The sequence below is a fragment of the Amblyomma maculatum genome, chromosome 4 (genome assembly GCF_055883805.1).
Source record: "Amblyomma maculatum isolate TAMU_Amacu chromosome 4, ASM5588380v1, whole genome shotgun sequence".
NCBI lineage: Eukaryota > Metazoa > Arthropoda > Arachnida > Ixodida > Ixodidae > Amblyomma > Amblyomma maculatum.
In genome coordinates, this window is record NC_139347.1 from 204,865,191 (window position 1) to 204,880,284 (window position 15,094).

The 15,094-nt window shown below is 47.8% G+C and overlaps 1 protein-coding gene across 2 annotated transcripts in view; it reads right to left on the reverse strand.

Moving 5' to 3' along the window:
* Window positions 1-6,549: 6,549 nt before the first annotated feature.
* Window positions 6,550-15,094, reverse strand: part of LOC146194041 (uncharacterized) — a 267,564-nt gene continuing 259,019 nt past the window's right edge. For both annotated transcript variants that reach the window (XR_014706904.1, XM_084602944.1), the window contains one exon: window positions 6,550-7,034. Coding sequence is in view for 1 of the 2 variants with exons in the window: in XM_084602944.1 (XP_084459070.1) it covers window positions 6,668-7,034 (367 nt within the window). In the remaining variant the exon portion in view is untranslated. The remainder of the gene's footprint in view (window positions 7,035-15,094) is intronic.

Here is a 15,094-nt window from a genome sequence, read left to right on the forward strand (position 1 = left end):
CAAAACACACACTCTTTCCACTCGCTGGTCCCCAAACCCTCTCACACGGCGCCTGTCTTTCCTTCCTCTCTCCGGCGTGTTTGCGACGCGACCTTGCAGCTGCCACCTTTGTGAAAGAAACGCCGCGGGAGATCCGGAGACCAGGACATCCAGCCGTCCCGTTCGGGGAAAAAGGGGGGGAGGGCACTGTCCCAGAGCAGTGTACAGTCGCTGTCGCTCGGACCCAATGTCTCGCGACACAGCGGGAGGCCGCTGGGCTGATTGCCTACTTGGGAGGGCCGAGGGTCGCGCCCATTGTCGCCTTCTGCAGGACATTTAGTGAGCGCTTGTGGCAGTGCAAAAAGCTTCATTAACGGCGTCTCCTTGCACCCATGCTTGGCGCCACGGCGGGAGATCGCTGAGATTGCTGGACGAGCTGGCCGTAAAGTGGTTCGCAGAAGCGTGCCAGTGTTGTCCCCGGCTGATAATTGGATGCGTCTGTCGTTCGCTTCTTGGCGACATCTCGGGGCGAAAGGACGAAACAAACCAGGCCTCCCGCGCGCCCGCGCCCAGGAAAAGGGTAGAAAAGGAGAAAAAAACCCACAGCGCTCGCTCCTTGGCCTCGGCGTGTGGGGGGTTCGACTCCACGTGCGAGTCGCTTTTCACTGCGGCCTTACACGTCCCTCCTAAGAGGGTAAATGAGCGTGGAGTCCGCTCATTTACACAAAACAAAAACACAGGCCGCAACATTCCCCCTCAGGCGACCATTTCGCCAGGCTACAGCGCACCTAAATCCGTCCCCACTGAGGAAACCATACACTCGAAGTCGGGAAATAAAACCAATACAAACAACGGCACTGAAGACACGAAAGTTCTTCATGACAGCCCGTCACATCCTGCATTGCGCACAGCAGTGCGCCCTATATTTGCTATACATGAGGCACATGTAAAGACACACGAAAAAAAAATTGCACTACAAGAGGGCGTGTTGGCTACGCAGAGTTCGCCATAGTCCGAGTTTCAGCACAAATCACCCACCCGCGGCGCACAGTTGTAGCACGCGTCACCGTTCACATCACAAAACAGGGCGGATGGCGGGAACACTCATGCCACTGCACAGTCCCCGCTCCGTCATGCAACTGTCTTTACACCACTTTTTGGTGCCGCCAAGCAGTTCCGTGCACGCCACCCGTTGGGTAAGCAGGAACCCTCACGCCTGGTGAGGCCAGCATGGCTATGCCAAACAACCAGATACAAAATTGGACAGTGAGGCTTTCTTCGTCCCTGTACTTTGCGCCAGATTGTACGGGGGCTCCAATGACGAGGCTAGCCCATGCAGTTTCCTGCGCTGGCGAAGTGAGTTTGGCACGCGCCTGCTGCTATACGCCGGAACACTATAGATCTCGTGCGCACCTCGGCGATCGCGTTGTCGTGTAGCAGTGGCCTTTAGCGCCTGCGGCACATCGTTGCCGCCTCTCGCGGCGCCAGCACTAGGGATCCTTGCACTGACCGTCGATGGGAGACTGCTTCCCAAAACAGAAACATCGTCGCGCCTTACCTTCGGCGGCCTCGACTTTCTGAGGCCGCGTACTGCTGTCGTGCCTACACGAATTTTGAGAGGCCCACCTGCGTACTCCTTGCTACTACTGTGCTGTAGTTTAGCGTGTTCGCTCTCTTGACCAGAGATATCAAACTGGCCAGAATCCGTTACTGCGCCCTCTGTATCAAATGGAGCAGGCGCCCTCGCTGTAAGCTCAGCCTCGACACCTGTTGCGCGTAGATCCCCACACGGGGCGCACTCCGTCTCCGTCGGCTGATCAGCTCGCATTTCGGAAGCGAAATTTCTGTGCGCGGGATCCGCGCCGCTGCTGTCGGGCTCCAATCCTGCTAACGGCTCGTCCGTTTTTTCGCGCATTTCCAATCGCGCCACGACACTGCTCGGGCAGTTCGTCTCGCCCCCTAACGCTAGCTCCTCTAGCTGTGCCTGTGGGGCTGCACTAGCAGCTTCCGCCGCTCCCTGCCCTGAGCTAGCAACACTTCGCTCGTCCAGGCTATCTGTATTCGTCGAGTACCGGGAGGGGCAGCCCTCAAATGCACTAGTGCTTTCTTCCACGGGGCCAAGGTCTAACTGACGCTGCTCCGTTGCTTCGGACGCAGTTTTCGCCTTTCCGCCGCCGGCATGCTCACGCATCAGCGCTCTGATCAATTTCTCTTCTTCTCTCAGAATTTCCCGTTTTTTTCGCTCAAAATCCAATTCAAGTTGCCGAATTACCAGACGCTCCTCCTCCGTCAGGGGGTATGCGTAAGCTTTGCTTTCAATCATATCTGGCGTCCTCACTGCCTAGTACCTCACTTTCCCTAGCACAAGCCAAGCCAACCTCGACCAGAACGCGAGCGTCGCTGCGGGTAGTAGCACCAAGCCCGGGAGTCACGCCTTGACCTTGGCTGGTCGTCGTCGGCAGGTAGCTAGCAGTCGTCCTTTGGCTGCCGCTGCTGCTGCCCGAGGCCTTGTTGCTTGCTTCTTTGTGGTAGGGTGCCGAATCCTGTCGTACTGCGCCAGTAATGAATAGCTGTCTTCGTGGTAGGTATAAGGAGCAGTAGTTGAGAAAGTAGGAGACGAAGATCTGATGATCATCATGGTCCGAGGACCGCTTTTTGATACCAGACATCAATCCAGACCCAAGGGCGGTCACCTTAGGTGATCCGCCCCGAAAATGAAGCAGCCAATCAAATTATTTAAAAACATGCCACAACCCCCGTGTGTTGGGAATAATCTCGGACCCAGGTCCTTAATTACGTCAAATAAAAATACAACATTCAAAACACGCACTCTTTCTACTCGCTGGTCCCCAAACCCTCTCACACGGCGCCTGTCTTTCCTTCCTCTCTCCGGCGTGTTTGCGACGCGACCTTGCAGCTGCCGCCTTTGTGAAAGAAACGCCGCGGGGGATCCGGAGACCAGGACATCCAGCCGTCCCGTTCGGGGAAAAGGGGGGGGGGGCACTGTCCCAGAGCAGTGTACCGTCGCCGTCGCTCGGACCCAATGTCTCGAGACACAGTGGGAGGCCGCTGGGCTGATTGCCTACTTGGGAGGGCCGAGGGTCGCGCCCATTGTCGCCTTCTGCAGGACATTTAGTGAGCGCTTGTGGCAGTGCAAAAAGCTTCATTAACAGCGTCTCCTTGCACCCATGCTTGGCGCTACGGCGGGAGATCGCTGAGATTGCTGGACGAGCTGGCCCTAAAGTGGTTCGCAGAAGCGTGCCACTGTTGTCCCCGGTTGATAATTGGATGCGTCTGTCGTTCGCTTCTTGGCGACGCCTCGGGGCGAAAGGACGAAACAAACCAGGCCTCCCGCGCGCCCGCGCCCAAGAAAAGGGGAGAAAAGGAGAAAAAAAAAACAACAGCGCTCGCTCCTTGGCCTCGGCGTGTGAGGGGTTCGACCGCCAGCTCGACTCCACGTGCGAGTCGCTTTTCACTGCGGCCTTACACCCGCCATTATGGGCTTGGCGGCACCGGCGCGAACAGAATGAACAATTCACTTCTCACCCTTCTCCAGGTGGTGGCCTATTCTGCACAAGTTCTACCGGAACATGGCCTCGTCAACGTATCGTGGACCACGGCTTTCCTTTGCGCAGCACAAGAAACAGGAGCGGCTGCAACAAGCTTTGACGAATGGCAATGGACCGGCAACCGCTGCGTCGGCACAGCATCAGGAGCATCGACATTATCGGCGGAGGCGTTTTCCTTGAACCTGCCTGTCCCTGATTTCGGCAGTGGGCTTGGCCGCACCGGCGCGAACAGAATGAACAATTCGCTTCTCACCCTTCTCCAGGTTAGTGAAAAACGTTATTACAGCAGTATTAGGGACGACTGTCCTGGTTTGCTAGTGCTGCCGAGCCCACATGCCCTCTTGTCTATTGCTGTTGAGTGTTGCGATGTCATTTCTTGCATTCTGCTGTGTTGTGGCGCTATTAAAACGAACCCGGGGCCCGACACGGCGGCTTTGTTACAAACTATTCTTGATGTTCAAAACGAAATCCAGGCGGATATATCAGAAATGAAGCATAAGCTGTCTAACATGGGAACGGTGGTATCTCATGTGACCGAATTGGCTAAAAGGTTTGAGGAGTCTGAGAAAGAACTATCTAGTTTGCGTGCAAGCATGGATAACATGTTAGGAAAGATCGACGACATCGAGAATCGTTCTCGTCGAAACAATGTTGTCACTCACGGTATTCGTGAGGTTCCAGATGAAACGTACGAACAGCTAAAAACCAGTGTAGTAAGCGGTGTTTTTCATGAAAAACTGGGCGTTTCCGGGGCGAGCACCGAACATATTCATAGGATAGGACGACCAAGCACAGAGCGTCCCAGGCCTGTAATTGTGCGTTTTGGCAACTACAATGAAAAGGTAGAAGTACTAAAAAATACCAAGAAGTTGAAGGATACTAATTTTTCCGTTCACGAAGATTTCTCAAGTATCGTCAGGAACAGAAGGCAAAACCTTTGGAAGAGAGCTGCAGATAACCGAAAGAACGGACAAAAAGTGGCTTTAATTTTTGACAAGCTGAAAATAGATGGTGTCATGTATGCTTGGAATGACGTTACAAGCGAACGTTATCAGGTTCGTCAGCCGCTATCAAATGCTTCCACGTCTGCCCGAGAGAGTGCCTCTACGCCTACCCGGGGGAGTGCTTCCCCATCTGTTCAAGACTGAGAGACAAGCGGAAATGAATTTCATATACTAAACATAAATGCACGCAGTCTTGTTAATAAGGTAGAGGAGCTGGAGCACGTTTTAGTAGAACACCAACCTGATGTCGCAGTTGTCACGGAAACTTCTGCTTCACCCTGATATTTTGGATACGGAGATATGCCCCCCTGGGTATGGCGTTATCAGATTTGACCGCAGCAGCCGAGGGGGAGGCGTAGCTATTTTCATTGACAATACGATACAGCACACGGTTATTTCAGGCCCTCATAACATCGAATCCGCTTTTTGCCGAGTCTATCGCGGAACACATGAAATTTTAATTGGCGCTGTGTATCGTCCTCCGGGCGCAACTTCAGACGTCATTGATGCATTGAACGACTTTCTACACCATTTGCGAATTCAAAACAAAAACGCGATAATCGCGGGGGATTTTAACGTTGCGGATGTGAAATGGGATGAAATGACGCCGGGGCAACGTGAACGAGAGGCAGCGCTCGGTCTTCTAGATTTGTGCTTTTCTCATGGGCTTCAGCAGGTAGTATGAGAGTACACGAGAGTACAGGGTAACAGCAAATCAGTTTTAGACCTTCTTTTTCTAACTCAAGGTCTTTTGTCACAGCCGGTGGAGGTGGAAGTGTTGCCTGGTCTTTCCGATCATTGTTTAGTTAGTATGAAATTGTCCTTTGCCTCTTTTCGAAAGAAAACGATTGAAGTGTCATCTTACAGAGATTTTAACAGGGCAGACGACACCGCCGTACTTGACGAGCTAGATTACTGCTTTGGCCCGTTTGAAGAACTAAGCTGTAACGAATCAGTGACTGTTAATGAACTATGGTTAGAATTCAAATCTTTAGTCCATAGGTGCATAACTCGTTATGTGCCACTCGTCACAAAAAAAAAAAAAAAAACGTGCGTGCAGTCCGTGGATAACAAGGAACATTATTCAACTAAAAAGAAAAATCGGCACGCGTAGGAAAAAGTACCGACGCACACTCGATCCGGCTGCGTTGAGTGACATGCTAGCTCTAAGTAGTAATATGAGGTCACACATAAAGGAATCTAAATTTAAGCTTTGTAACGTTACATTAGAAAAATTTCTACGAGAATCACCTCAAAAGTTTTGGAGACACTTTGCAGTACCAAAGAAAAAAGTCGCGGAGATAAGCTCAGAGAGCGGACCTATAAGTGAAGACTGAAATGTGCGATCTTTTCAATAGATACTTCGCAAGTGTTTTCAGTGAAGACGATAACAAGCCAGCGGATACTAGGTTCGCTACTGAAACACGCGCAATTGACGACATAAGCTTATCGATAGAAGGCGTACTGAATTCATTGTTGAGCCTAAAAACATCAAAATCAATGGGCCCTGATGATATTCCTAATCTGTTTTTGAAGCGATACGCAGAATGGTCTGCTAGATACCTCGTACTAGTGTTTAGGAAGTCACTATCAACAAGCACGGTTCCCGATTATTGGAAAACTAGCAAAATAGTTCCTATTCTCAAGACTGGAGATTCAAAAACGGTCAATAATTATCGTCCCATCGCACTAACGTCAACCTGTTGTAAGCTTCTAGAGCACATTGTCTCAAAGCACATTAGACAATACTTAACAGATATTGAATTCTTGAATAGGTGTCAGCATGGTTTTCGACAGGGCATGTCAACGGTTACACAATAATAGAAACTTTGCATGATATTAGCGAAATCATTGACCAGAAAGGGCAAATTGACATAATATTCCTAGACTTTAGGAATGCCTTCGATCACGTAAATCATAGTGTTGCGATCTACCGGCCAAAGGCCGGCAGCTACGCGATGAAAACCAGGCAGATTCGCAGAGCGAAAAGACGATGCTTTATTTCGGGCTCGGAAATATATAGAGAAGAAAAGAAAGGAGGGGAAGAAGGAAAGAGGGACTATCTACGCATGCGCTGGTTATCTGCAGCATTGTTATCGGCAGCATTTCCTTCCCCTAATAGCCATAGCGCTCCACTGGCTTTCTAGTTCTTGTGGACCGGCGTAGCTCAGGAACAGGCCCTTCGGGAAGGTCGTGAGCCTCGCCTGTTGGGGCCCCTAAGGTCGCAGGAGGCGATTCTGCAGGACTTGATAATTCTCTGCTTCCGTCGGTGTCTGATGAGCGTTTTCGGATCTGGTCGACATGACGTCGAACGACTCCGTCCTCAGTAGCCACAGTGACTAGACGGGCACCACTCGTCGATTTCACTTTGCCTGGTGTCCACTTTTCTCCTACGCCGTAGTTGCGCACGTAGACTGCGTCTCCCGGGGTGAAGTACCAACTGGCGGAATCAGTCTCTGAATGCTTGGGCATTTCGTAGTTCCTGGGAGGAAAACACATATCTAATTTTGTACGCAAACGGTATCCCAGAAGAAGTTCGGACGGAGTAGAGTCTGCAGCATTGTTATCTGCAGCACATAGAAAACTTTTAAGCAAATTTCAATCAGTACTCAAAAACTCAAATATAGTTCGTTGGCTGGAAAGTTTTCTTGTGGGCCGCAGGCAATTTGTAAGTATTGACGGCAGCGCATCCCAAGCGTGTGACGTGACATCGGGAGTGCCACAGGGCTCGGTACTCGGACCGTTATTGTTTCTTGTTTACATAAACGACCTCATTGAAGATTCAGAAATCAAGGCCAGATTATTTGCAGACGATTGCATTATTTATACTAATGTTAATTCAGTTGAAGATCAAGTTAAGCTTAATGGTTACCTGCTCAACATTAGCGAATGGTGTAGAAAGTGGCAAATGTCTTTAAACCCAGTAAAACAGTATGTATGACAATCACACACAAACATCAGCCACTCGAATTTGACTACTCATTACAAGAAAACAAACTTAATCGAGTGACAGAATATACATATCTGGAAGTGACAATTACTTTAGACCTGCGTTGGAACACGTACATAACATTGTTGCTAAAGCAAATAAAAAATTAGGATTCATTAGGCGGTCAATTAAGCATGCTACACAGGATGCTAAACTTACGGCTTATAAGATGCTCGTACGCCCGATAATGGAATAGGCGTGTGAGGTGTGGGATCCCTACACTCAAAAACTTGCAGCTGAACTGGAGCGAGTGCAGCGACGTGCACTTCGCTTTATCTATTCTCGCTTCCGAAGACAAGATCAGGTAACCCCACTTTACACTTTAGCGAACTTGCGCCCTCTTCAAAGTCGCCGGAAAAAAAAAGACTCATTCTTTTCTATAAGATTATGAACAACATGGTACATATCGATAAGCAGCAATACATAAGCGAAACTACTTCACGTATCACTCGGGGTAAACATTGCAGACACGTAAAAGAACAAAAGTTTTCTAAGCACTGCTACAAGCATTCCTTCTTCCTGTCCACAGCGAGAGAATGCAACAGACTGCCAGAGAATGTGGGGCTCGCATCGGGTGTGGATGTGTTCTCTGCCGGAGTTCGTGATTGTTGGTAGTGCCTGATATAATGCGCCTTGCATTTGTGTTGGGCATGGTGTTTTCACATTGTTTTCTGTTTCGTTGCAGCGATATTATTGCGCATTTTTATTTGAAGCTTAGAGGTCAGTTCTATTTTTGATATGTTAAAACTTGGTACCGACTGGATGGTGCTGGTGTTTTGTTTGTCGTGTTCCGCCTTTGTAATCTGTACCCTGTATCGCTCCTATCTTGGTCCTGACCGGACTGATAGTATCTCTAATAAATAAGTAAATAAATAAATATGCAAGATGTAGAGGTAATCGGGAAAGTGCGATGCAGTGATCACAGGATGGTGAGGTCCCGAATTAGCCTAAATCTGAAGAAGGAACGCAACAGATTGGTAAGAAAGAAACCCATCAACGAATTAGCGGTGAGGGAGAGGGCAGAAGAGTTGAGGATCTCGTTACAGAATTGGTATTCAGCTCTAACCCAGGATGGCGACATCACCCTAGAAGCAAGGAACAATAATGTCAGAGATATCATTACTGAGTGCGCGGTAGAAGTAGGCGGTAGGTTAGTTAAAGAGGATACCGGTAATCTGTCTAAGGAGACGAAAGATTTGATTAAGAAACGCCAGAGTATGAAAGATTGCACTCCTACAGACCAGGTAAAATTGGCCGAGATATAAAGGCTAATCAATAAGCGCTAGGTGGCCGATATAAGGAAGTATAACATGGAGAAAATTGAGCATGCTGTAAAGATCGGGGGAAGCCTCAAAGCGGTAAAGAAGAAATTGGGCATAGGCAAAAACCAGATGTATACGATAAGGGACAAGGCGGGCAACGTCATCACGAATATGGACAAGATAGTCAAAGTAGCCGAGGAGTTCTATACAGATCTCTACAGTAGCCAAAGTAGTCAGGACGGTAATGAGATTGGCGGTAGGGAAAAACAGTTAGACGTTCCATCAGTGATGAAGGACGAGGTCAAGAAAGCACTAGAAGCTATGAAAAGGGGAAAATCAGCTGGAGAGGATGAGATAACTACAGATATGCTGGAGGACGGGGGATATATCGTGCTAGAAAAACTAGCCACCCTGTATACGCAGTACCTAGGGTCAGCGACTGTACCGGAACCATGGAAGATTGCAAACATTATCCTCATTCATAAGAAAGGGGACTCTAAGGACCTTAAAAATACAGACCAATAAGCTTACTGTCTGTTACGTATAAGGTATTTACTAAGGTAATCGCTAATAGATTCAGGACAACCTTAGACTGTAATCAAGCAAAGGATCAAGAAGGGTTTCAGAAACGGTACTCTTCTATCGATCATATCCATACCATCAATCAGGTGACAGAAAAATGCTCGGAATATAACCAGCCATTACGCATAGCATTCATTGATTCGGAAAAAGCATTTGACTCAGCTGAAACCTCGGCGGTGATGCAGGCATTGCCAAATCAGGGGGTAGACGAGCAGTACGTGAAAGTGCTGAAAGATATATATAGTGGCTGCACAGCAACCATAGTTCTGCATAAAGAAAGTTGCAAAATTCCCATAAGGAAAGGTGTTAGGCAAGGAGACACGATCCCCCCAGTACTATTCACAGCTTGCTTAGAGGAAGTATACTTAGACACTTGGAATGGGAGAGTTAGGGATAAGGATAGATGGAGAATACTTCAGTAATGTGCGATTTGCTGATGACATTGCCTTGCTAAGCAGTTCGGGGGATGAACTGCAAATAATGATTGATGAGCTAGACAGGAAAAGTAGAAAGGTAGGCTTGAAAATCAATATGCAGAAGACTAAGATAATGCTCTACAGCCTCGGGAAGGAACAGCAGTTTACATTATGTAGCGAAGGACTGGAAGTAGTAGGTGAATATGTCTACTTAGGACAGGTAGTAACCGCAGATCCGGACCATGAGAAGGAAATAACAAAAAGAATAAGATTGGGATGGAGCGCATTTGGCAAGCACTCGCAGATTATGACTAGCAACTTACCGGTATCGCTCAAGAGGAAAGTATACAACAGTTGCATCTTGCCTGTACTCACCTATGGGGCTGAAATGTGGAGGCTAACCAAGAGAGTTGAGGACAAGTTGAGGACAAGCCAGAGGGCTATGGAACGAAAAATGGTAGGGTTAACATTAAGAGATAGGAAGCGTGCACAGTGGGCTAGAGAAATAACTCAAGTTACCGACATTCTAGTGGAAATTAAGAAGAAGAAATGGACATGGGCAATACATGTAGTGCAAAGAGAGGATATCCGATGGTCGCTTAGGGTGACAAACTGGATTCCAAGGGAAGGAAAGCGTAGCAGGGGGCGGCAGAAAGTTAGGTGGGCGGATGAGATTAAGAAGTTCGCAGGGGTCAAGTGGATGCAACTACCACAGAACCGGGTTAAGTGGAGAAATATGGGAGAGGCCTTCGCCATGCAGTGTGTATAGTCAGGCTGATGATCATGATCTTGTTTGCTGTTCTTGATTTTGTTCACCTGAACTGCCCACTCCTGCCAAAGGCCTGATAACAAGGCTGGCAGTACTTGTAAAATAAATAAATAATATCAAACAGCGTCACTGTAGACTTAGCCGCTCTTGAGGACGCTAGAAAATTGTTCTTTAACGCAGATTCTTATTTCGCATGAGGACCATGCACCAGTGCAAACATGCTTTACGTCAGGTCCCATCACCCAGCAGTGTGTCGTATACGACTTGGACCTGAAAGATTCCCCGGAGGTGGTGGTTACAGACCTGATATCAGCAACACATAATGTGTTGGACACACGTCACATAGGAAACAATGGTACTTTTACCATCACTTTGCAGAGAATAGATACGCTGCCAGAGAGATTTAACAGCAATGGGTGCATAGTAAATCAAAGCAATATAAGCACAGACCACGTTTTTGCTGCAGATACTATAGGGAGGAATATCTCCAATCATTCTGTCCCAATGGACCAATGCCGGAGTGCATTATGAAATGTGGGGAGCCGAAATACAGATTCGGACTATACAAACCAGAATATCACGACATCACTTCAGAGTGTTCGACAAAGCAACGAAAGGGTCAGTACGGGATGGGAGACGGAATCGATCGACGCTGTTGGTAGTTCGGAACAGATTCGCTGTGCTGTAACCCAAACTATCTGATGAGACGAATGAAGAAGTATGCCATCATCCAAGTACGTGCAACTCAGTTCGGCTTATGCTACAAAGCTAAAAACTGGAAGAAATAAAAGATGCATCTTGGTTTTCTCAACTGATGAATTCCCCCAGCTCAAGGACAGCACATGCATACAAGATGACACAGACAAAAACATTGCAATGCTGGCAGCACAAATTGAAAAACTGCGCCAAAGAAAAACGCGGACGCAGAGCGCAGTTAGCCAGATAAAAATATCTACATGCAGCCCACCAGTAAGGTTGGAGAATATAGCAAATGAAAAACCTGCTGCTAATACTACACTCTGGTAGGCGGTACTAGAAACACTTGCTAAACTAACCCAACCTATTCAAAGCAGCATTCACAATGGCTAAATACGGCTGGAAACAACAACAGGATAGAACACAACGGAACTGTCGAGGGCGCGCGAATAAAGAAGGGGAAATATAAGAACAAAGTTTTATGGGCAACTTGCATTTATGGGTGTTCCTGCTACAAGAACATAACCGGTTGTGTACCATCACCAGATATATTGGCTGCCAATGTCTTTACTACCTGATAAACGAGTAAGAAGAGACGCAGCCCCAGCAAAAGCTGCTATATATGTAAAGACCAATGTTCGCCAAACGCCGATTGACCTATCCAAGTGGTGCAATAGTCAGCAGGAAGTGGTAGCTCTACTCCCGCGCCCAAATAAAACAAGAATAATACAAGTTTCAGCATACGCACGACCAGGAAACTAATCAATTTCGAATGGCTAAAACATATTCGTTTAACGTACCCATGGACACCCGTACTAATGGGTGGGGATTTCAACGCTCTACACACGGAGTTTGAATACGACCATGATTCAAAACGAGGGGATAAAATTCCCACTGTGTTGATAGAAATGTAGTTCACCCGCAATGCTGCCAGCAACACTCTCCAGAGTACACCGGAATGGGAGGCCGAATTAGATGCATGGGGCAGTTGGCGCATGCCGATAAAACACATCTTTTAACCCGGCAACAATACAAAAATCCGAAGAAATGTATCCTTAACGCACCGGGATGGTGATCAACAGTATGATCGAATCAACACTTTCACCCCAGGTACGTTGGTATCGGTATTACAAGCTATTTTCAAGGAATACACCATCACTGCAACTGTAAAATAGAATCTGCGAACTCCTGATCTTCATCTTCTCCAATTATGGGCACGTAGAAAACGAGCGGAGATCGATGCTAGTCGGCACAGTAAGGATATTCAAAGAAAATAGCTTTCAATAAATTGAGAGCTCAGGCGCGACGCCATAAAAGCAACTCGCCCACCAAAGATGGACTGAGTGGTGCAATAATTTGGCCACAAAAAAGGACAACAAAGCGCTCTGGAGGACTTTCAGAACAATGAAAAAAGGAAGGCAGAATAAATATCATGGCGAAAGTATCCGACCTGCCCTACAGATAACTAAGAAGGTGTTTGCCGATCGAGCGGTAACCCTCCTGTTTCCAAATCGTGCGCAGCCTGCCGCTCTACGCCGACAAAGGACGCGAGAGGTAATTCAGGATTAACATCTCCGTTTACTACATTACAGCCGATGTCTGCTACAGAAAATTCGAGAAAAAAAAAAAAAAAAACAGACGAGACTGGACGGCATCCCATACGAGGGTTTGATAACTTAGAAGGAGAAGCTCTTGTTCCAGTTTTGGCTGTGATCAACGATGTATGGGGAATCGGAAAAATTCCAAAAGAAAGAAAACATTCAGTCGGCGCCCTGATTCCAAACGCCGGAAAACATCCAACCAGCATACCGTCATTGCGTCCGTCTATATCCTTACCGCAAATAATTTGTAAAATATATGAAAAGATGGTTGTCATGCGCGTATCGTAGTGGCTTCAAAAGAAAAGAAGTTTCACCCACGTCAAATTGGATTTAGATCAAGCCTTGGTACAGGAACAGAACTGGCAAGACTGGATGAAGAGATTCTAGAGGTGTCACCTTACAGCCATCTTCTGCGCTCGGTGGTGGCTACAGAGGTGAAAAACGTGTCGATGACAACGTGTCGCACTCTAAGATAATTAAGAACATGGAAGATATGGGAATTCCTTACAGGCTAAAAAAGTTGTATATAACCTGATTTACGACCAGACATTCTCTATTAGGCTCAGTGGAGAACAAGTTGCTAATTACACATCAAACACTGGAGTGCCACAAGATTCAGCCCTAGCCTGTTTACTGTTTAATATATCTTTCATACCATTGGCTTGGAAACTGGGTGGAATACCAAATATAGAGTTCCTGATTTATGATAATGACGTCACAATATGGACTACTAACAAACATCTACAGACGCAGAACCTTAAGTTACAAGAAGCTTTAAACGCTTGAATGGGTACGTACGAGAAACAAGACTGGAAATGTAACCTCGAAAATATAATTACATTCGTGTGGGAAAATGAACTTAAAAAAGAAAGTGCAAGAGAATAGCTTTCTTTTGAAGACTGGTAACCACACATTACAGGAACTGGACTATATAAAATTTGGCTGTTGCTTAGCTTGGCTAAGCCTGCTGATTGCGAAGCAATACGTGGTACTACTATTGTACCGCTTGTGGTGATGCTTGGCTGTGCTATATTCACCATGGTGATGCTCCGGTTATGTTTGCTGTTATGGCTATGGTGACGCTTGCCTGTACTATGCTTAGCTATGGTTTTACATAGCTAAACACACATAGACAGAATGTCAATGCAGACATGTTTGTCGTTTCATCTTTTATTCAAACCTATAAATACACTCCGGTGGTCCGTAAAGAAATGGATTTTTGTCTGTACATCACTAATTACGTATTCATCCGAAGGTCTACACATAATTAAGCCCAACCTACTTCCTCTTTGGGTTGTTGATGCTGGTTGCAGTTACGTCGTTGTCGTCAGCTAGCGTTCCATTGCTCCGAACTGGTAGTACTGCTAGTAGATGCACGTTCCAAACTATCGGACAAATTCGTACCTTCCTCTCCTGCTTCTGTCGTCGATTCTGCTACCGAAGACATTGACCGCCTTTTCCGCCTAGCTGCTTCTTGCGCTCGTCGCTTGGAAAACCGTTCTTCTTGCTCTTCTTCTGCCTCTGTGGCTGGCTTTTGCTTCCTCTTTGCAGCCTGCCTAAGCACTTTGACTGTAGGCGGCATCTCATGGCTTGACGAGAGGAGCGGAGTCCGGCCGTAACTGCCACCGAGCAAGGCAACGGTGAGCCCCCGCTGTTACACAGATGGCATGACGTTACGCAGCGCCACTGGTGAGAGGAGCAGAAGTCAGGCGGTAACTGCCACCGCGCAAGGCGACGGCGCGAGTTGAGCCCCGCTCTTACACAGATGGTATGACGTCACGCAGCGCGCAGCGCCACTAGTGAGAGGAACTGAGTCAGGCCGTAACTGCCACTGCGCAAGGCGACGGCGCGAGTTGAGCCCCTCTCTTACACAGATAGTATGACGTCACGCAGCGCGCAGCGCCACTAGTGAGAGGAACTGAGTCAGGCCGTAACTGCCACCGCGCAAGGCGACGGCGCGAGTTGAGCCCCGATCTTACACAGATGGTATGACGTCACGCAGCGCGCAGCGCCACTAGTGAGAGGAACTGAGTCAGGCCGTAACTGCCACCGCGCAAGGCGACGGCGCGAGTTGAGCCCCCACTCTTACACAGACGGTATGACGTCACACAGCCAGGTCACGCTAAAGGTCAAGCGTGGCTGCCACCGCCGCGCCTTTTGACGGGCTGAGGTGGCAGCTAAAGTAGAATTGCTTCGCAATAATAAAACACAACAAAAAGTAAGTCAA